This window comes from Lissotriton vulgaris, chromosome 10 (assembly GCF_964263255.1).
Source record: "Lissotriton vulgaris chromosome 10, aLisVul1.2, whole genome shotgun sequence".
NCBI lineage: Eukaryota > Metazoa > Chordata > Amphibia > Caudata > Salamandridae > Lissotriton > Lissotriton vulgaris.
Genome location: NC_141698.1, coordinates 760,391,463 through 760,407,796, shown reverse-complemented (window position 1 = coordinate 760,407,796; position 16,334 = coordinate 760,391,463). Strand labels below are relative to the sequence as shown.

At 42.9% G+C, this 16,334-nt stretch overlaps 1 protein-coding gene across 4 annotated transcripts in view; it reads left to right on the top strand.

The window, feature by feature from the left end:
- Positions 1-4,196: 4,196 nt before the first annotated feature.
- The window catches only part of KIAA1217 (KIAA1217 ortholog), a 1,418,769-nt gene continuing 1,406,631 nt past the window's right edge, over positions 4,197-16,334 (top strand). The window contains exon 1 of one of the 4 annotated variants that reach the window (XM_086941665.1): positions 4,197-4,507. In XM_086941665.1, the coding sequence (XP_086797791.1) occupies positions 4,291-4,507 (217 nt within the window). In that variant the 5' untranslated portion in view covers positions 4,197-4,290. The remainder of the gene's footprint in view (positions 4,508-16,334) is intronic. The other 3 variants (XM_086941664.1, XM_086941666.1, XM_086941675.1) reach the window with 3 other exon arrangements.

The window sequence follows — 16,334 nt, the reverse complement described above, 5'->3', positions numbered from 1 at the left end:
TGCCATGCGTAAATGGAATAATACATTCTTGGGCCAGTATTGAATTAATAAAAGGCTCCATTGCGAGAGCAAACAAGAGGGGCGACAAGGGGCACCCTTGACGTGTGCCTCTTAAAACCGGGAAACTATTGGAGATTAAATAATACCGATTTTGTATGTGGAAACAAAGGCTATTATCGATTACCAGCTGGATGGTCCGGAGTATGTTATGTATCGTTTTTATTGCCACCTGTATTCCTGGCACCTGCGTCATATCATAAAGATTTGAAATTATTGAATAATGTGGCTGTAAATAGATACAAGCGAACTTTGTCTGTAGATGACATCGACCAAACTGATACTAGTATACAGCAGTATATAGATTTCAACCTAGGATTGTTTTTCTTTGTGGGAGCTGCTCTGAACAGTAGAAAGATATGACGATTAATGAGAGTAGTTGAAGCTGTTACCAATCAAACTGCTGCAGCCCTTGGAAATCTTACTGAAGAGTTGCAAATTAATAGGATTGTTGCATTACAGAACCGAATGGTTCTAGATGTAATGTTAGCGGATAGAGGTGGGGATTGTAGAATTATCGGGAGCAGCTGTTGTGTCTTTATCCCTGATCATACTCCTTCTGTATACAAAGCCATTAACAAATTACATAAAAATTGCAGCTGATATACATGTTGAAAATGGATCCTGGACCTTCTCTGGGTGGGTTTGGACCTTGATTTCTACATGGGGTTGGAAAGTTCTCACGGGACTTTGTATAATTGTTGCCATAATATTTTCGTCCTGTGTATGTATTCAATGTAGTCCAATGATATGTTCTTTATGTGTTTCATTTTGTGTGCCTAATAAACGATCTGTCGCAGAGGCTACCCATCAGAAAACTATAACTAGAGAGATAGCTGACATGATGAGCATCGATATCAACGATGAGTATTTAGATTATCCAAGGAAACCAAATGTCTTGAGCAAATGCTGAAAGGGTTGTCTGTTGTAAATAAAACAGCGATAGAATTAAGCACTCACTGAAGACATGTTATTGTGTCTTTGTTCTAGTTATCCCGCTCATACTTAATATACGGCCAGACTCCATTTTTGTTCTCTGGCGTCCATCTTGTGTGCCATACATTGCCATGTGCTCACCACGAGGAGAGTCCTATCTCACTGATTGTCATCCCTGAAGTTTGCCCAGCAACAGGCTATTAATAGTTCCTTGTGCGTCTAGCGCATGCCCAGTAGGAGTCACATCTGTCTCTGATTAGCGTAGATTGGAATGTGCATTCGGCGGGTCTCAAGAACCGTTAACTCCACCCATGTCGATCATGTTCAAGAAATGTCCATATATGGTCGTAAATCATGTTTTGAGTTGTAACCGCCTACTTATGAGCCCCTTCTTTGTGTATAAAAGGGGACCGCATGTCTGAGTTCTGTGTGCTACCTTGTACAATACTGTAGAGTGTTGTGTGGGCTGTAGTACCACCTTTAAAGGTTTATTAAACTATGTCTTTGTATTTCCAGTTTCCGTGCCAATTTCTTTGTGTAGTCTGAGGACTTTGTGCACAGAAGGGCGAACCCCTTTGCATTCGCAGGCCTTGCTGAGGCCTGTATTCATCAAATCTGAAACTGTCAGGCCCCACGATACATGCTGTCCAAGTGTGGCAGGCAGTGACGAGAAGCCTGGGCTGGGAGGGTAAGGTCGCACAGCCAACACCACTCTGGGACACGGAGTGACTGGGCAGCATAAGACACACCAAGGGTTTTGACCGGTGGGATTTAATTGGGATTTCCCAAGTCAGAAATCTATGGAGGGCAGGAGGGGTAGTCACTTTCGCCCAACTACATACCGAGTACGAACTCGTAAATACTGAGTACTTTAGATACCTACGGGTCAAGCATGCACTGCAAGCGGTGATATCAAAGGCTGAGACGCCACCAGAAACTCCCCTAGAAGACAGGGTTTTAGACGAATATATGCCAGAGAAGTCCATTTCACTGACTTATAAGAAACTAATCAATAATATGTCTGACCCCCTCCTCAGGCTCAGAGCTAGATGGGAGCATGACGTAGTGGGGTTGGAGAATGAGATGGCTTGAAGCACTTGCGCCTCCCAGAGAGATTGCTATCTCATCTAGGCTTGGACTTGTACAACTGAAAATACTTCACAGAACATACCTTGCCGGCCCGGCGTTGGTAAAGATAAGCTATAGAACCGAGGCAAAATGAATGAGGGGATTTGGCAATAGGGCACCTTCGTACATATACTCTGGGAATGTATGAGTATACAGAAGTATTAGTCTGAATTGACAAAGTGCATGGAGGAAGTGATGGGTAATAAGATTGACTATAGTATAAAGTTGTGCCTGCTGAATATATGGGGTCCTACAGAATTAAATAGTAAAGAAAGAATATGGGTGACACTTGCCATGATAATTGCTAAACGGAACATTGTGAGATTGTGGAAGGCGCTAGAAACACCAACACTTGCAGCATGGGGAAAAAGACATGGATTGGTGCAAGTTGACAGAGAGGACAGTGCACGAATCTAGAGGGTGTCCTAACAAATGGTTGCAGATTTGGGAAAAGTGGAACGGGTATAGGGGAGGCATATGTGAGCCCTCGCAGCTTAGACGAAGATAAGATTCAGGGTAGATTAATTGTAATTTGGGTCTATCTATTAATCTATTATTGTCATGAAACTGAAATGATCCGTGGCCTGTGGTAAGATTTCATACCAGCGATGCAAACTTGGAGGTTATGTTTGTAAAGTGTGTACACTGTATAAGCTTTTCATCAATAAAAAGAGTAATAAAAAAAGAATGAATTGATGGAAGGGTGAAAGAATGAAAATGTGAAAAGATGGTACGTTGAAAGGCTACTCGTAAGAGTGAACGGATCAATAGGTGAACTGGTGAAAGGATATAGTGATAGAAGAATGGGCAGTGAGAGATGGATAGCTAAAAGCATGGATTTAGGGATTCATGGATAAATTATTGGGTGCATTGCTGAATGGATGAATGGCTGGATGGATGGAAGTATGATGGGTGGATGTGTGGGTGGATGGGAGGTTGGAAAGCCAAAGGATGGGCAGATGGACGGGTGAATAGATGGAAATGAACATGGAAATGAACCAATTGAAGGGCGAAAGAATGGATGGGTACATGAATAGAAGAAGGATGAAAGGAGGATGGAAACTCTAAAGGTGGTCAGATTTGCTTGCTTCGCATGTGTGATTAGAGGACATGCCTGTGCTTTTATGTGCATAGTTATTCGCCTCGACTGCGTAGACTACGCAGTCGCAAACTTGCTATTAAATTGCAGTTTTGTGAATACTGAAAAAGAGTAAACCTACAAAAAAGTGTACGTTTACCTTTGTGAATCACGACCACAGCTTTTGTTGATGGGCACCCCCAAGGCACATTATGCATGGCACATTGGAAACGTTACACTAAGCACTAAAAAATACAGCTACGCAAGTCACATTTTCTATAACAGGTTTTAAAAATATCGTCTTGCTGTTAAATTATTGCAACTGTATTTTATACAAATCGACTTCCAGTTTTTCAAAAGAAATATGCGTGAGTTTCGCGCATACAATTACATATTTTATTGCACTTTCTGGTGTTATTCGCAATATTTTAATGCTTGATTGCAATTCACGTGACGAAACCTTTTTATGCTGACCTGTTAGTATCAAATGTGGCAAATTGTCAAAAGCAGAAATTAAGTCTACATTTTAATTTGTACCTTCATTTCACATGCCGTCACGCTCAAGTGCAAGAAAATAAATATTCTCGACGTGAATTGAATTCTGATATACGCAAATTATTTTAATTGCCTTTTCTTTTTTTTGAAGAAGAAGAAGAAGAAAAGCATGGATGCCATGAGCTTTTTTCTCCTCTTGCAAACGGGGAAATAGCAGAGAAACGTGTGAACGGTTTACTAGACTTTACCTGAATAGATGGAGCAGAGTGGAATTTTTGTTCTGCCTTTAATGATGCCCAGTGTCTAGTCTGTGCATGCCAGCAGAAATACCTTTGCACGCGCATGGCATCTGGTCTGGCTGTTTGGTTCACGAGCTGCCACAGAAGGACCATCCCAAGTTTTACCTCAGCACATACCTACATTCCTACGTCGTAGAGTCAGACGAGCTCTCTCCGTGACCACAGGAAGGTGGTTTGAAAAGGATCACGCTGGCGATGGGGCGCTCTCACTGAAGTCTGTGGCCACCCCCCAAAATCTGCGGAAAGGGCTGCAAGAGAGTGCAGGCTCCCAGTCCTGTCAGAGAGCATATCCGTAACATGTCCAAGCCCTCGCGCTTGGCCAGGCCCGCGTCTTCAGCTTGTGCGGAATCAAAACTGACTGCCTCGAGGAAATATGGCTCGCCCAGCAAGCCCAGAAAACTAACATCAAGTGAAAAGATTTTGAGAACTTACAGTGAGGGGAGTCTGGTAAAGCCTCATCATGCGGAAACGGCGCAAGTTCGTCCACAACAAAGAAACAGGAGCTCAACAAAAGGTAAAACTATTCAGACCTCCACTTGGATATAGTAGATCACCTTTTAATTCAAACCCCAGCTAGTGGAGCTGACAGTGCGTCTAACTCCAGGGTTTTAAACTTCCCTAGCTCTCTTTCTGCTTTAATGTTGTCTTGCTTTTGTTCTTTCTTTCCAATTCTTTCGATCTTTTCTACAATTCTCATCTTCTTTGCTGGCATCTTTCTCTCATTCTTTTTCTTTCATCTCTGCTTTTCCTTTCCTTATTTCCTTTTTTCTTTTGTTCTTGTTCTTCTTTAGTCTTGTTCCCCTGTCTTTCTTTTTCCTTCTTCCTTTGTTTTTTTCCCTTTGTGTGTCTCTTCTCCCTCTTTCTGAAATGTTGCTTTGTTTATTATTCTTTGGGTCCACTTTTTTCATTTTTTTCTTTCTCTGTCTTTTTTTTTTTTAGATAGTTTCTTTTTCTTTTTGTTCCGTTTGCCTTTCCTTGTTTTACACCTTTAAAGCAACAATTACTCCAAATACGTTAACAAATCGAATTTGTAGTTCTCCAGTTTTTCCTCCTCTGGAGTTTCAAAAGTTTCACCATCAGTGTTGGGGAGTTTAATAATATAGATTCATTATTAATGGCAAAAGGCAACGTGGAATCATAAATTTGATGTGCTTTTCTCTTGAGCTGATGTATTTGTATTCAGAAGATATTTTTGTCAGTTGTAGACGGATGGATTAAGTGAGAACTAGAAAAAAAGTTGTCTGTTTTTTTTCTAATGATGTAAGCGCTGGTCAGAACAACCTTAAGCTCCAAAACTATGCTTTTTTAAAATCATTGTATAATAGCCTCTTTTATTATTTTGTATGTCTTTTCATGCATGGTAGTGTGAAAGTGGTGTGAGCAATGTTAATAAGTGGTGTGAGCATTAAGGCACATGGGGGTAAATACACCAGTGTGAGAGGCTGGAAAGGTTTTAAAGTTATCGGTCATTGTAGAAATATTAATTTTCTACTATTCTAATAACGTTATTCTACATAAAACTAGAGGTGTATCGCAGACTCTGCACCCCCTGCAGTGCAAGGGGGTCTCAAATTTTCAGAGGACCACCAACTCTTCGGTGGACCCCCCTTTAGCGGAAGGCCAACAAATAGCTGTATGATACGGGAGACTCAGGGGCCCCTCATCACATTCAGCAGGGTGGGGCCATCATTTTGCATTTCACCACTGAGTAAAACGCATTGCTGTAAAGCCTATTTTAAAAGGAACGAAATATGGTTAACCTGTCCATAAATTGATCTTCTCCCAGCCAACCTGTGTGTAGAATCATGAGTCTGTGACCAGAGAAAGCTGGTTTTCACCTCATCTGCACTGCAGTCTCAGAGGTTCACATTCCTGTTTGCTGGCTGCATGCACCTTCCTGGCAAGTTCCTACTGCATTCCCCCATTCACAAGATCAAACAGTCTTGTCACATGCAATCATATCTCATGTAATGGATGGGGTGTCCTGTTTGTGCAAAATAAACACAGCCTTAAGGATAAAGGGCGACAAGGAGTTGTTATGTTCTGCTGGATTTAGGCGGCCTTAGACAACCCGCTCCGGGCCTCACATCCCGTGCATTCCCACGCACAAGAGACAGATTGTACCTTTATAAAGTATGACAAGAGAAAGCATACAGCCTCTTGGCACCAGCCTCGTCCAAAACTTTAGTTTTCATCAATTGACTACTGCTACAAACAGGATGAAAGGAACATGTTGTTAGTACAGGATAATGCCCGTGAATGTGGCCTAGCCTTGGCAGTGCCTCAGTTACTTGCCTATAATCCTAATGACTGTGATCAGGATTTTAGGGATAAGGATAATGAAGATTACGGATAAGTAAACTGCGCTTTATCCCTATATCCTTATCCCAGTCATTACGTGTGAGAAATATAAAAGCTCTGCTGCTCGAAAAATAATTAATATCCATACAAGAAATATGACTATTATGCTCACACCAAAACCCTTTTATTGTGAAAAACAAGGTCAAGGCAAAAGAAACACAATAATATAATATCTTAAATAATTATCAGTCAGTTACCTAAGACATCACTGATTTCAATACACTGCCTAAAAACGTTCACCAACTATTGCCATACTTTAAGACTAGAATGTTTTCGAGAAGTGTGTGGAGTAGCCCATGCGCCTTCTCTGCAGTTTTCTGCCAAAGAAATTCCATTGAATTTGACCCAAGAAGCCACATTACTCATGGTTGATCTACCAAAGATTTTCATTTATAGAAAAATATGTCCCCAAAATTCTCTAATGGCTCTAAATAGTTGTTAAGGTGTATTCTGTCAAACACTTGTTAAAACCATTAAACAAGAATCGAATTACCCACTTAAATTCACAAAACAGAAAAAAACTATATTTCCAATTTCTAGAATATCCCTTAACTTTAAAAGGGGGTCTAGACCACTAAATAGCTACTACTGGGTGCTAAGGAACACCTTTGTTTTTAAACCCAACGCTCTCAGCCTTCAAACCGACAATGCCAGCCAAGGGAGAGGAATGCACCCATGATTTGGATGAGGAAAATGAGAGTGATGTATCCTCCAGGGAGGGGATAACGCCATGGAAATATGAAGAGGAAACCAACATCTCAGTCAGAATAGTATCACTACTTTACATCTGCCTAGTCTCACTCTGTATTTTCAACAGCAGACGAGGAATTAGAGCAGATGGAGGGAAATCATAGAGAAGCAGGGGAGGACATTGAACAGACAAAGCATCCACTCCCAGGCCTGTGGTGTTAAAAATTGTACAAAAAGCATTGCTCCTTGACTGTTTTCCTGAGAAACAAAAAGATCCATTCAATGTTCCCCAAATCTGTGGCCTATCCTTGTAAACACTGCTGGAGTCAAGTACAGGTCCCTAGATTTTACAATGCTCCTGCTCAGTAAATCTGCGTGAGCATTGCCCTTCCCCTTGGTAGAGCCGGCTGATAGAGATAGCGACACTTCTCTGCCCATGTTCCCATCTTCATCACTACCAAAATCAGGGAGAAAGATCTTGACCCTCCCTGTCTGTTGACATAATCCATTGTCACTTCGATGTCTGTTCCCAAACAGCTTAACCCCCTCAAAAGGCATAGACAAGGCTGTATTTTTGTTTGGAGAATCCATATTCCAATCTCTGCAAGAAATGTGTCTTACTGCTGGAATAATTGATCCTTCTGCTAAAGAGCAGGCTGCCATAGATTTAGAATAAAAATCTAAATTGAAGATTCCGCAGCGTGAGTGCTCACTATGACTATGCACAAACTCTACAAGTGACACGGCACGTAATGTCTCATTTCAGAGTATAGTAGACCACATAAAGTCGTAAGAAATTTTTAACAACATTTCTTGGAAAGTGCCATCTCCAACTGAGCATGAGAAACCAGGAATATCTAACTAGACTTACGAAACCGCACACACATTACCTAACCGTCCATCCTAGGTAAATTCGCCAGTTGAGGTGCAGGGCAAGTAAGGGGTTTACATTGCAGTCTGCCCTGTGTTAGGGCTACCCCAGACACTTCTCTCTAATATCTAATGCAAAAAAGTGCTGCTGCTTCCTTATTTATTTATTTATTCACACGTGATTTCACAAGTGTGCATGCAGTGCATAAAGATTTCCCCAGCAAGGGGTCAACACTTGAAGATAGAATTGTAGGCTGTTGCTACTAAGCTGTTGGATCTCAATGCAGGTGTCTCCTTCCTATTTACAGGTGTTAATCATATATCCAGCTGGACTGACAGCAACAGTGAAGTGTAAGCACAAGCTCAAGGAGACCTGGCCTGGGCAATGTTGGTTGGCATTGAAAGAAGGAGCAGTGTAGATCGACCCAGGTGGATAATGTGCACATGAGAGAACAACTCTGATTTAAGATTGGGCGGTAATGAAAACCCTCCTTTTTTCTAGAGTTAGTGCTAAACCAGAGCCAAATCCACTGGTGACATTTTCTCCAACACACTAGGTTTACAGTGAATGGAATTTCCCCATGGGTCCTCCTCTGGACTTGACCTGCACAGTGTGTCCAGTTGCACTTTGAACTGCCCACTTACATCTGCGTTTTGTATTTCTATTTCATTTCAGAATACCTATATCTAGCTGACGCACTGTAGATAGTAACGGCAGGGTACACAAGACCATAGGTAGCTGAATGATTACATAGAATGGCGGTGAAGCTAAAGGGTGATTGATGAGAGCACAACAGGGGCAGGACAATACCATACATACAATACTAACAACAGTAGATCGGTGGCTGCTGGGAGAGCAGAAAGTATTCTTCCTGTTTGTGCGGTTGTTCTATAACTTTTCCTTGAGGATATTCACGAGTTTTGGGCAGATTTGAAATTGGTAAACAACTATTATTATTCTTTAGAAGAATAACATTTTATAAACTCCTTTGTTTTTCACAAAATATCAGGCAAATAATGTTTCTATGACATGTTTGACCCCTGACCCGAAATGTAATTACCGGATTTAGCAAAGTGTCCCCCCCCCCTCCCCTCCCCCCCAACATCCGGAGTGGGATTACTAACGAGTTTGGCTAGGAAGGGGGGCATTTTTGTAAATCTTGGCGACCGCTTATTATTATATGAAGGATTTGCTTTTTTTTTTTTTTAATCTAAAGCCTTTTGCCTTACTTTTGTTGAAATTAAAAGTGCAATTTTTATCGACAAAAGCGCAGAAGCATTCTCCTGCCTCCAGTGCTGGCCTTCCTGTGGAGAGAAACATTATTCTCTCCCACGTGCACCTTTTCTTTGTCCTAAAAGTTTTGAGCCAGAAATTCTGATCTGCTGTCAAAGACTTCAGCAAAATTAACCCAGATTAAGAACCCACACGTAGTGAATTTCCGAGGCAAACAATTGTTAAGTAAGACCTTTTGTTTAACTATTATCACTTCAAAAGTCTGCATATTAAGTTTTCAACTCGTGAAAAACTTCCGCTCCCTACCCTTTCCCAAAAACAGTATGTAACATTTTTACAGCAAACTTCGTAGAGTAACTCGTGTTTTTTCCTTCGGGTTTTTCATCCATGCCTTAGCAACGGAAGTGGTACAGACATTTTTCTCTTACGTACCGTGACTATAAAGCCTGCAGGGCATGTAAGTGCCTGCCACATCTAACAATTTCATCCACCCACATACCACTCGCCAAGGTTTACACAGCCTGCTTCCCTACAGATCAAAGGAATCCTCTACTTGGTCTGCAAATGCTTAGAGTTGAGGAGTGAACAATAGTTCGCTGTGCAAAAGTCCCCGCCATGCCACTTGAATTGCATGAGTTACCAAGACCCATCTATGACGTGTTCCAGAAACATTCAGCTGAATCACCTGTACATTTCATTCAGCTCAGTGGCACCCTTTGAGTGGTGTTGTTGTACTCAAGCCATTACATAGATGTCAGTAGGCTGCCACGTCATTTGTGAACTTTTCCTGCGTAGGCCGCTTGCGCTGAATTCGTTCTAGCCTCTGTACTGTTTTGATTGTGCTTTTAAAGCCCAGCAGTGTCCAAGTAGGAATACAAAAAGCAGGCTCTCAGTTTACCCACAGTCCTGCGTATCTCTGTCATTTTATCCCTATCAAAAGTACAGAGTGTCTGTCAATAGTAAGGGTTGGCCATGGGCATTGGAAAATCAGGAAATAATTAAAAAGAGATGTTTACGATAGTTAGGAGTTGTATGACCACATCGGCCTGGACTCACTCCAAGGAGGCCTCTGACAAATGGCGTGAAGAACTGACTGTTTTTTTGCATCCAAGGTCCAATGTATTCAGGTAAACCTAGGAGTTGGCAGAACACCGGCTATTGAAGTAGGATCCTAAACTCCCTCGCAGCCATCTCTTTGGAGAATTCTCTTACGACTCTCAAAACGTTAAAATCAGGATCTCCGACCAACCCCTGCCCCCGTACACTGCTAGCAGCTCGGGCAAAGGTTAGCAATCCACTGGTCAATAAGATTCTTAATTTATCCCTTGAAACAGCCACGGTTCCTAGAGTTTACAAACAGGCAATGATTCTACCCGGTTAAAAAAACCCTACAGCAGATCCAGCTGCCCCATCTAATTACAGGCCCATTTCCCTACTGACAGCTTTTTCTAAGGTACTTGAGAAGCAGGTAAATTGACAACTGCCTAAGTATGTGGAGATCAATGAGCTTCTCCACTCGAGTCAATAAAGCTTTAGGGCCCAACACAGCACTGAAACACCTCTAGTAGAGGTAGCAGAATTTATTAGGGGTACCCTGGACCCAGGGGGTATAGCAGCACTAGTATTATTGGATCTGTCTGCAATCTGTCTGCAGCATTCAACTCGGTCCTGCATGCCCTTCTCCTAGATTGTTTTCAGGAGATAGGAGTGACAGGGCTAACCTGGAGTTGGTTAAAATCCTTCTTGGAAAACAGAAGCTAACAAATCTAGTTTCCCCCTGTTCCTCGGTCCCTCAAAAGTGGATACAGGGTTCCCTCAGGGTTCTGCATTGAGCCCTACTCTTTATAATATTTATCTTACCCCACTAATCCAATTAGCAGAAAAACTAGGAGCAAAAGTGATCTCCTATGCAGATGACACACAGTTGCTCTTCTCCTGGAATAAGGAAACAGAGTAAAAACATGTAAACACGTGTCTTACCAGTCTTTCACTCGCTGGCAAAAGCACAACTGAAATGTAATGAGGGTAAAACTGAAATCGGGGAGTTTCCTCCTCAGTTCTGGCTAACCTTTTGGCCAGACCATGCTCCCCCGCTGGAGTTCTGGACTTTTTTGGTTCCGTCCAGAGGTGTCAGGGTACAACACCCAAAGACCCCGGAGTCCCACCTGTCTTGGTGCACAAATGAACAGAAACACGGGCTTCTCGATGGTGGCGTCAAAGACCAAAGGTTTATTACTGCAGGGACACAGAAGTCACAGAATCTACACACGGGCAGAATCTAGGAGACTGTTCGATTTGTACAAAGTGGGTTGCTCCTTATATACTAAAAATTGTGCTCTAGGCAAATATTTCACATGTCGGTACATTCCCAAACCTTTGTGTCTCTAAACAATAAATATTTGGCGTTACACAGGAACTGTCGATAATATCTGATACCAAACATCACGAAGAGGGGTTCCCACCAGTCCATCACAATCCCTTGTCAATATTGCATTCAAGACCCGGACCGCCTCATCGTAAAGTTCGTTACCTCCCTCTAATAAAGGCCCAGAAGGAAAGGAGCAGAGCCAGGTGCAGAAGATAGAAAAGCGGGATAAGAGATGTTTGTGGGTTGTAAATGGGCAAGGCTACCGGCTTCGGCCGCCTAATCATGATCAGGTACAATGGACAGGAAAACCAGTTCAGGTGGGCTGGCCTCGGGCAGAGGAGGCAGCCTTTGTCGAGTCATGCAGCTTCAGCGTGATCTGGTTTAAGGTGCACGTGTCATGTAAGAGGTGAATCTCCGGCTAAGGCTACGTGTCCTTAATCAAAGTGGAGTAAATGAAATGATCAGAGGCTATTGCATATGTGAGGGCAAGGAAACACAAAATGGCGGCCACGATCTAAGATGGATGCCGTGTGTATATCAGAAATGTGTCAGTGGAAGGAGTGCTCTTGCTCGTAGCGTAGCGAAAACACTAGGATATACTAAATGGATCATTTGCGGTTCGCTGATACTAATTTTATGTATTTCCGACAAACTTGAAAACACGGGTTCAAGTCGTCACGGAACCGTCACGGAACCTCAGACCCTCCTTTTGCCCTTACATAGGCAATTACTCAATCTATGTCTGAATCTAGTTCTATGCTCATCAGGTCAGTGACATGCTGTTGTATCATCATCCTTTCTCGTGTCTTTTCTCCAAATGCAGGTGGTTTCCTAAAACAGGTTGTAGCACAAAGACTACACAGAGCAGGACCACACTGGATAATCAGACAACATGAGAATAGTAATATTAAGATGACACCAATGACCATTAGAACCTTCCATCCCCACGCTGAGATCAGAGTCCAAACCCACTCCATAAAGGACCAGTTTCCCTCATCTACATGTATGGAGTCCGAAATCTTGTGCAACTTAGAGATCGCCTCGTAAACTGTTGGAGCATTATTAGGAATAAAGACACAGCAGCTCGATTGGATCATTCTGCATACCCCACCTCGATCTGCAAGTATAACATCTAGAACCATACGGTTCTGCAATGTCATGAGCCTATCCGCCTGAAGCTCAGCTGTCAGATTGCTAAGGGCACCAGCAGTTTCGGTAATAGTAGATTCAACTACCCGTGTTAGCTGACGTATGTTTCTACTATTGGCCATAGGCCCCCAGAACGGAAGGAAGCCTTTGAAGAAGTCTCCAGCTTCCTGACCAGCTGTATCTTCCTTGCTGAAGACACCTCTCGCTACTCTTGTTCTGTGGTAATCAGGTGAAGCAGTGTATGTCGGAGGCAATAATCGAGCAATATAACATGATCCTGAGAAGTCGGCAGGCAACCATGTATAAGCTCTGTCTCGACAAATGAAATAGGTACCCCTGGCAGTAAGGAAGGCAGGGGAAGAGTTAGCCGGAAACACATAAGTCTCTACGCACTCACTCCTCCCTAGCTGAGCTCTCGGATTTCTCCCATTACCTTGCAAACAGACCTGACCTCGGTGAGGTACGACCCAGATTGGAGTTGAGCTTTTACGCTTGCTTTCTCCTAAACTAAGGCGATACTCTGAAGTATTCCAACTTAAATATACTCGCAATTCGTCTCTAGGGTATGATGGAGTATTATTGACGTCTTTGATCATGTCAATAATTCCCTGGACTAAAGCTTTGTTGGCAGAGTTATATTTAGTGGAGCGTGGTGGACGTGGAGGATAGGTCTCAAGAGCATAAGCAAAGATGGTTTGAAGGGCCTGAAATGATCCATTGTAGCTGAAAGGCAAAACCAGATAGGGAATACCTTTATCCATAGTGTGGGGTATCAAGCCACACACCCAACAGTCTGTCGTGTTAACTACCAGTTGGTGTTGGTGCAAGAGCTGTACAAAAGTATTATTAATGAATTCTGAGCGTCGAGCTTGCTCATGTTCCGGAAACGAGTGAAAAGAGTGTATAGAAGAAACAGTAGAAATAGCAGGATCAAGGGGAGGTACTGTAGATACTGGCACAAAAATCAAATTTATGCTAAAGACAATTCCACCCACCAGTGTTGCTAAAACAATCAAAAATGTAATGGCACATTGCATCAAGAAACATTTGCTATGAAGAATTCTATTTAGTCTGTTTCTGCGAACGTAAATCACATTTTCTCGTTGCAGCGCAGGAAGTTCCATCTTCTACAATCCGCTCGCGACCACTGATGATGTGTACGTAGATGAAAATGCCTCTGTCAGCCCTGGGAGTTCCCAGTACTAACAGAAAGATCGACCTTGTGTCAGACCCCTGCAAATTCAAACTAGGCACACAGCCACGACCCTACGGCTACCCAGACGGCAAGGCAATTTTAAAAACAATAAACAATAACAAACTTCCTGGCTGAAGGCAAAAGTTCAAAATATATATATATATATCAAAATCACAGTATGCAGTTGCCTGCTTTATTAGTCCTTTTTATGGCTTCTAAGGTTGTATCTTTTCTTCGCTGGTACTGTTTGATCGGAAAATAGTGTATCACTAGCAGCTGTTGCAGAGTTTACGTTCGCAGATGGCAAAGTTTCTTCTGATGCTGGAGACAAATTTTCAATGTTCAAAGCAGTCTTTTCAAGAGGAGAGTCACGTTTCAAAGTGTCAGAAATCAAATCGGCATCGCTGAAAGGGACAAATTTTGGAGTTATTTCAGATTCGGAGGCACCAATTCCCTTCTTCACCCAGTCGTCGTAGGGCAGCGGCAGTGGAACACGCTTTACGTGAGAAGCGTGGATCCAGTGCTTGCGACCAGCAACACGTACAGCTGTCCTCGTCGCCAGCAGGATTTGGAAGGGGCCGATGTAGCGAGGCTGAAGATTCTTTGTCCTCGCAAAATTTCTGACCACCACGTGGTCGCCGGGTTTCAGCTGATGCCCTGGACTCTCCGGAGGTTTTGGCAAAGCATCAAAGACCTGTTGATGAATAAGACTTAATTTAGCAGTCAAGTCGTAAAGATAGTCTATCAACATAGGATATTCAATGGAGCAGAATTGTTTAGGCCTTGGCACACCCCAGACATTTGCCGGGCGGCCAAATACAATCTCATATGGAGAAAGCCCTATTCTAGAATGCACTGTTGCTCTCGTTGATAACAAGGCCAAAGGAAGTGCGTCTGGCCAAGCCAAACCTGTGGATGCTTGAATTTTGGCTATTTTAAGCTTGAGGGTGCCATTGTAACCCTCGACTAAACCAGCAGACTGGGGATGGTTCGCACTATGAAATTTTTGTTTCAATCCTAGACCAGCACACACACTCTGCATAACTTTCCCTATAAACTCACTTCCGTTATCTGACCATACAATCCGTGGCATTCCAAACCTAGGGAAAAATTCTTTGAGAAGAATTTTGGCAGTTGATAAAGCAGTGTTGTCCTTTAGTGGGTATGCTTCTATCCACCTGGAAAAAGCACAAACCACCACCAGGACGTATTTTAAATTGTTGCAGCGTTCCATGTGAATGAAGTCTAACTGTATTACTTCAAAGGGACAGGAAGGAGGAGCAAAATGACCAGCTGGAGTTGGAGTTCCCTTGCCAGGATTATGCATCAAGCACACCATACAATTTTTCACCACTCTCTCTGCACACTTACTGATTCCCTCATTCTTCCAAACCGGAGCTAACATCTTACATATCCCTTTAGAACTTATGTGCGCCACTCCATGCGCCATCGTCACTACTGCAAGCACATACGCATCAGGCAACATCCAACGCTGCTGTTCTGTCAAATCGATCCAACATCCATTCGAGTCCAATTTGCCCGTACTTTCTCTCCATACGCGTTTCTCTTCCTCAGTCGCTTCTTTCTGAATCTCTTTCACACTTTCCATTGTGTCCTCACACATTCCAGACTCAGCAATCCATCTTGCAGACGTAGCAACATACATTCTACTCATCATGTCTCTAGCTGTCTGTTTAGCGGTTTCATCAGCAAAGGCATTTCCCCGACCAACATCATCCGTGATTGCTTTATGAGCACTGCACTTCACAATCGCAACTTCAGTCGGTAAGGTTAGAGATTCTAACAAGTCGTTAACTAGCTGACCATGTTGAATCTTAGTCCCATGGGACGTAATGAAACCCCTTTCTCTCCACAACCGGCCAAAACTATGGGCCACGCCAAATGCGTACTGACTATCTGTAAACACATTCACTCTCTTTCCCTCAGCTAAAACACACGCTCTCGTAAGAGCTATTAACTCTGCAGCTTGGGCAGAATTCTGACTCACTCTTGCAGTCTCCACAATCGTCTTCAAAGTCGTTACCGCGTAGGCAGCAGTCACATCACCATTCTCCAATTTAAAACATGACCCGTCCACATACAGCGTACCATCTGGGTCGGATAGAGGAGTATCTCTCAAGTCGATACGACCTTTTGTCTCTTCCTCCGTTTTGAAATAACAGTCATGTGGCTCAGAATCACTCGACTCTTGATCAGTCGGCAACAATGTTGCTGGGTTCAATACATTGCATCTTTTGATCTGAATATGACTCGCTAATAACGTCAGCTCGTAACCAGATAATCTCGCACTAGTAAGGTGTTGTGTCTTCGTTCGGTTCATGAGTGTGTCCACTGCATGAGGAACCATGACCACTAGCATATTGTTCATCACCAAACCAGCAGATTGTCGAATGGAAGCTGCAGCTGCCGCTGTAGCCCTCAAACAACTAGGCAATGCTCTAGCTACCGGATCT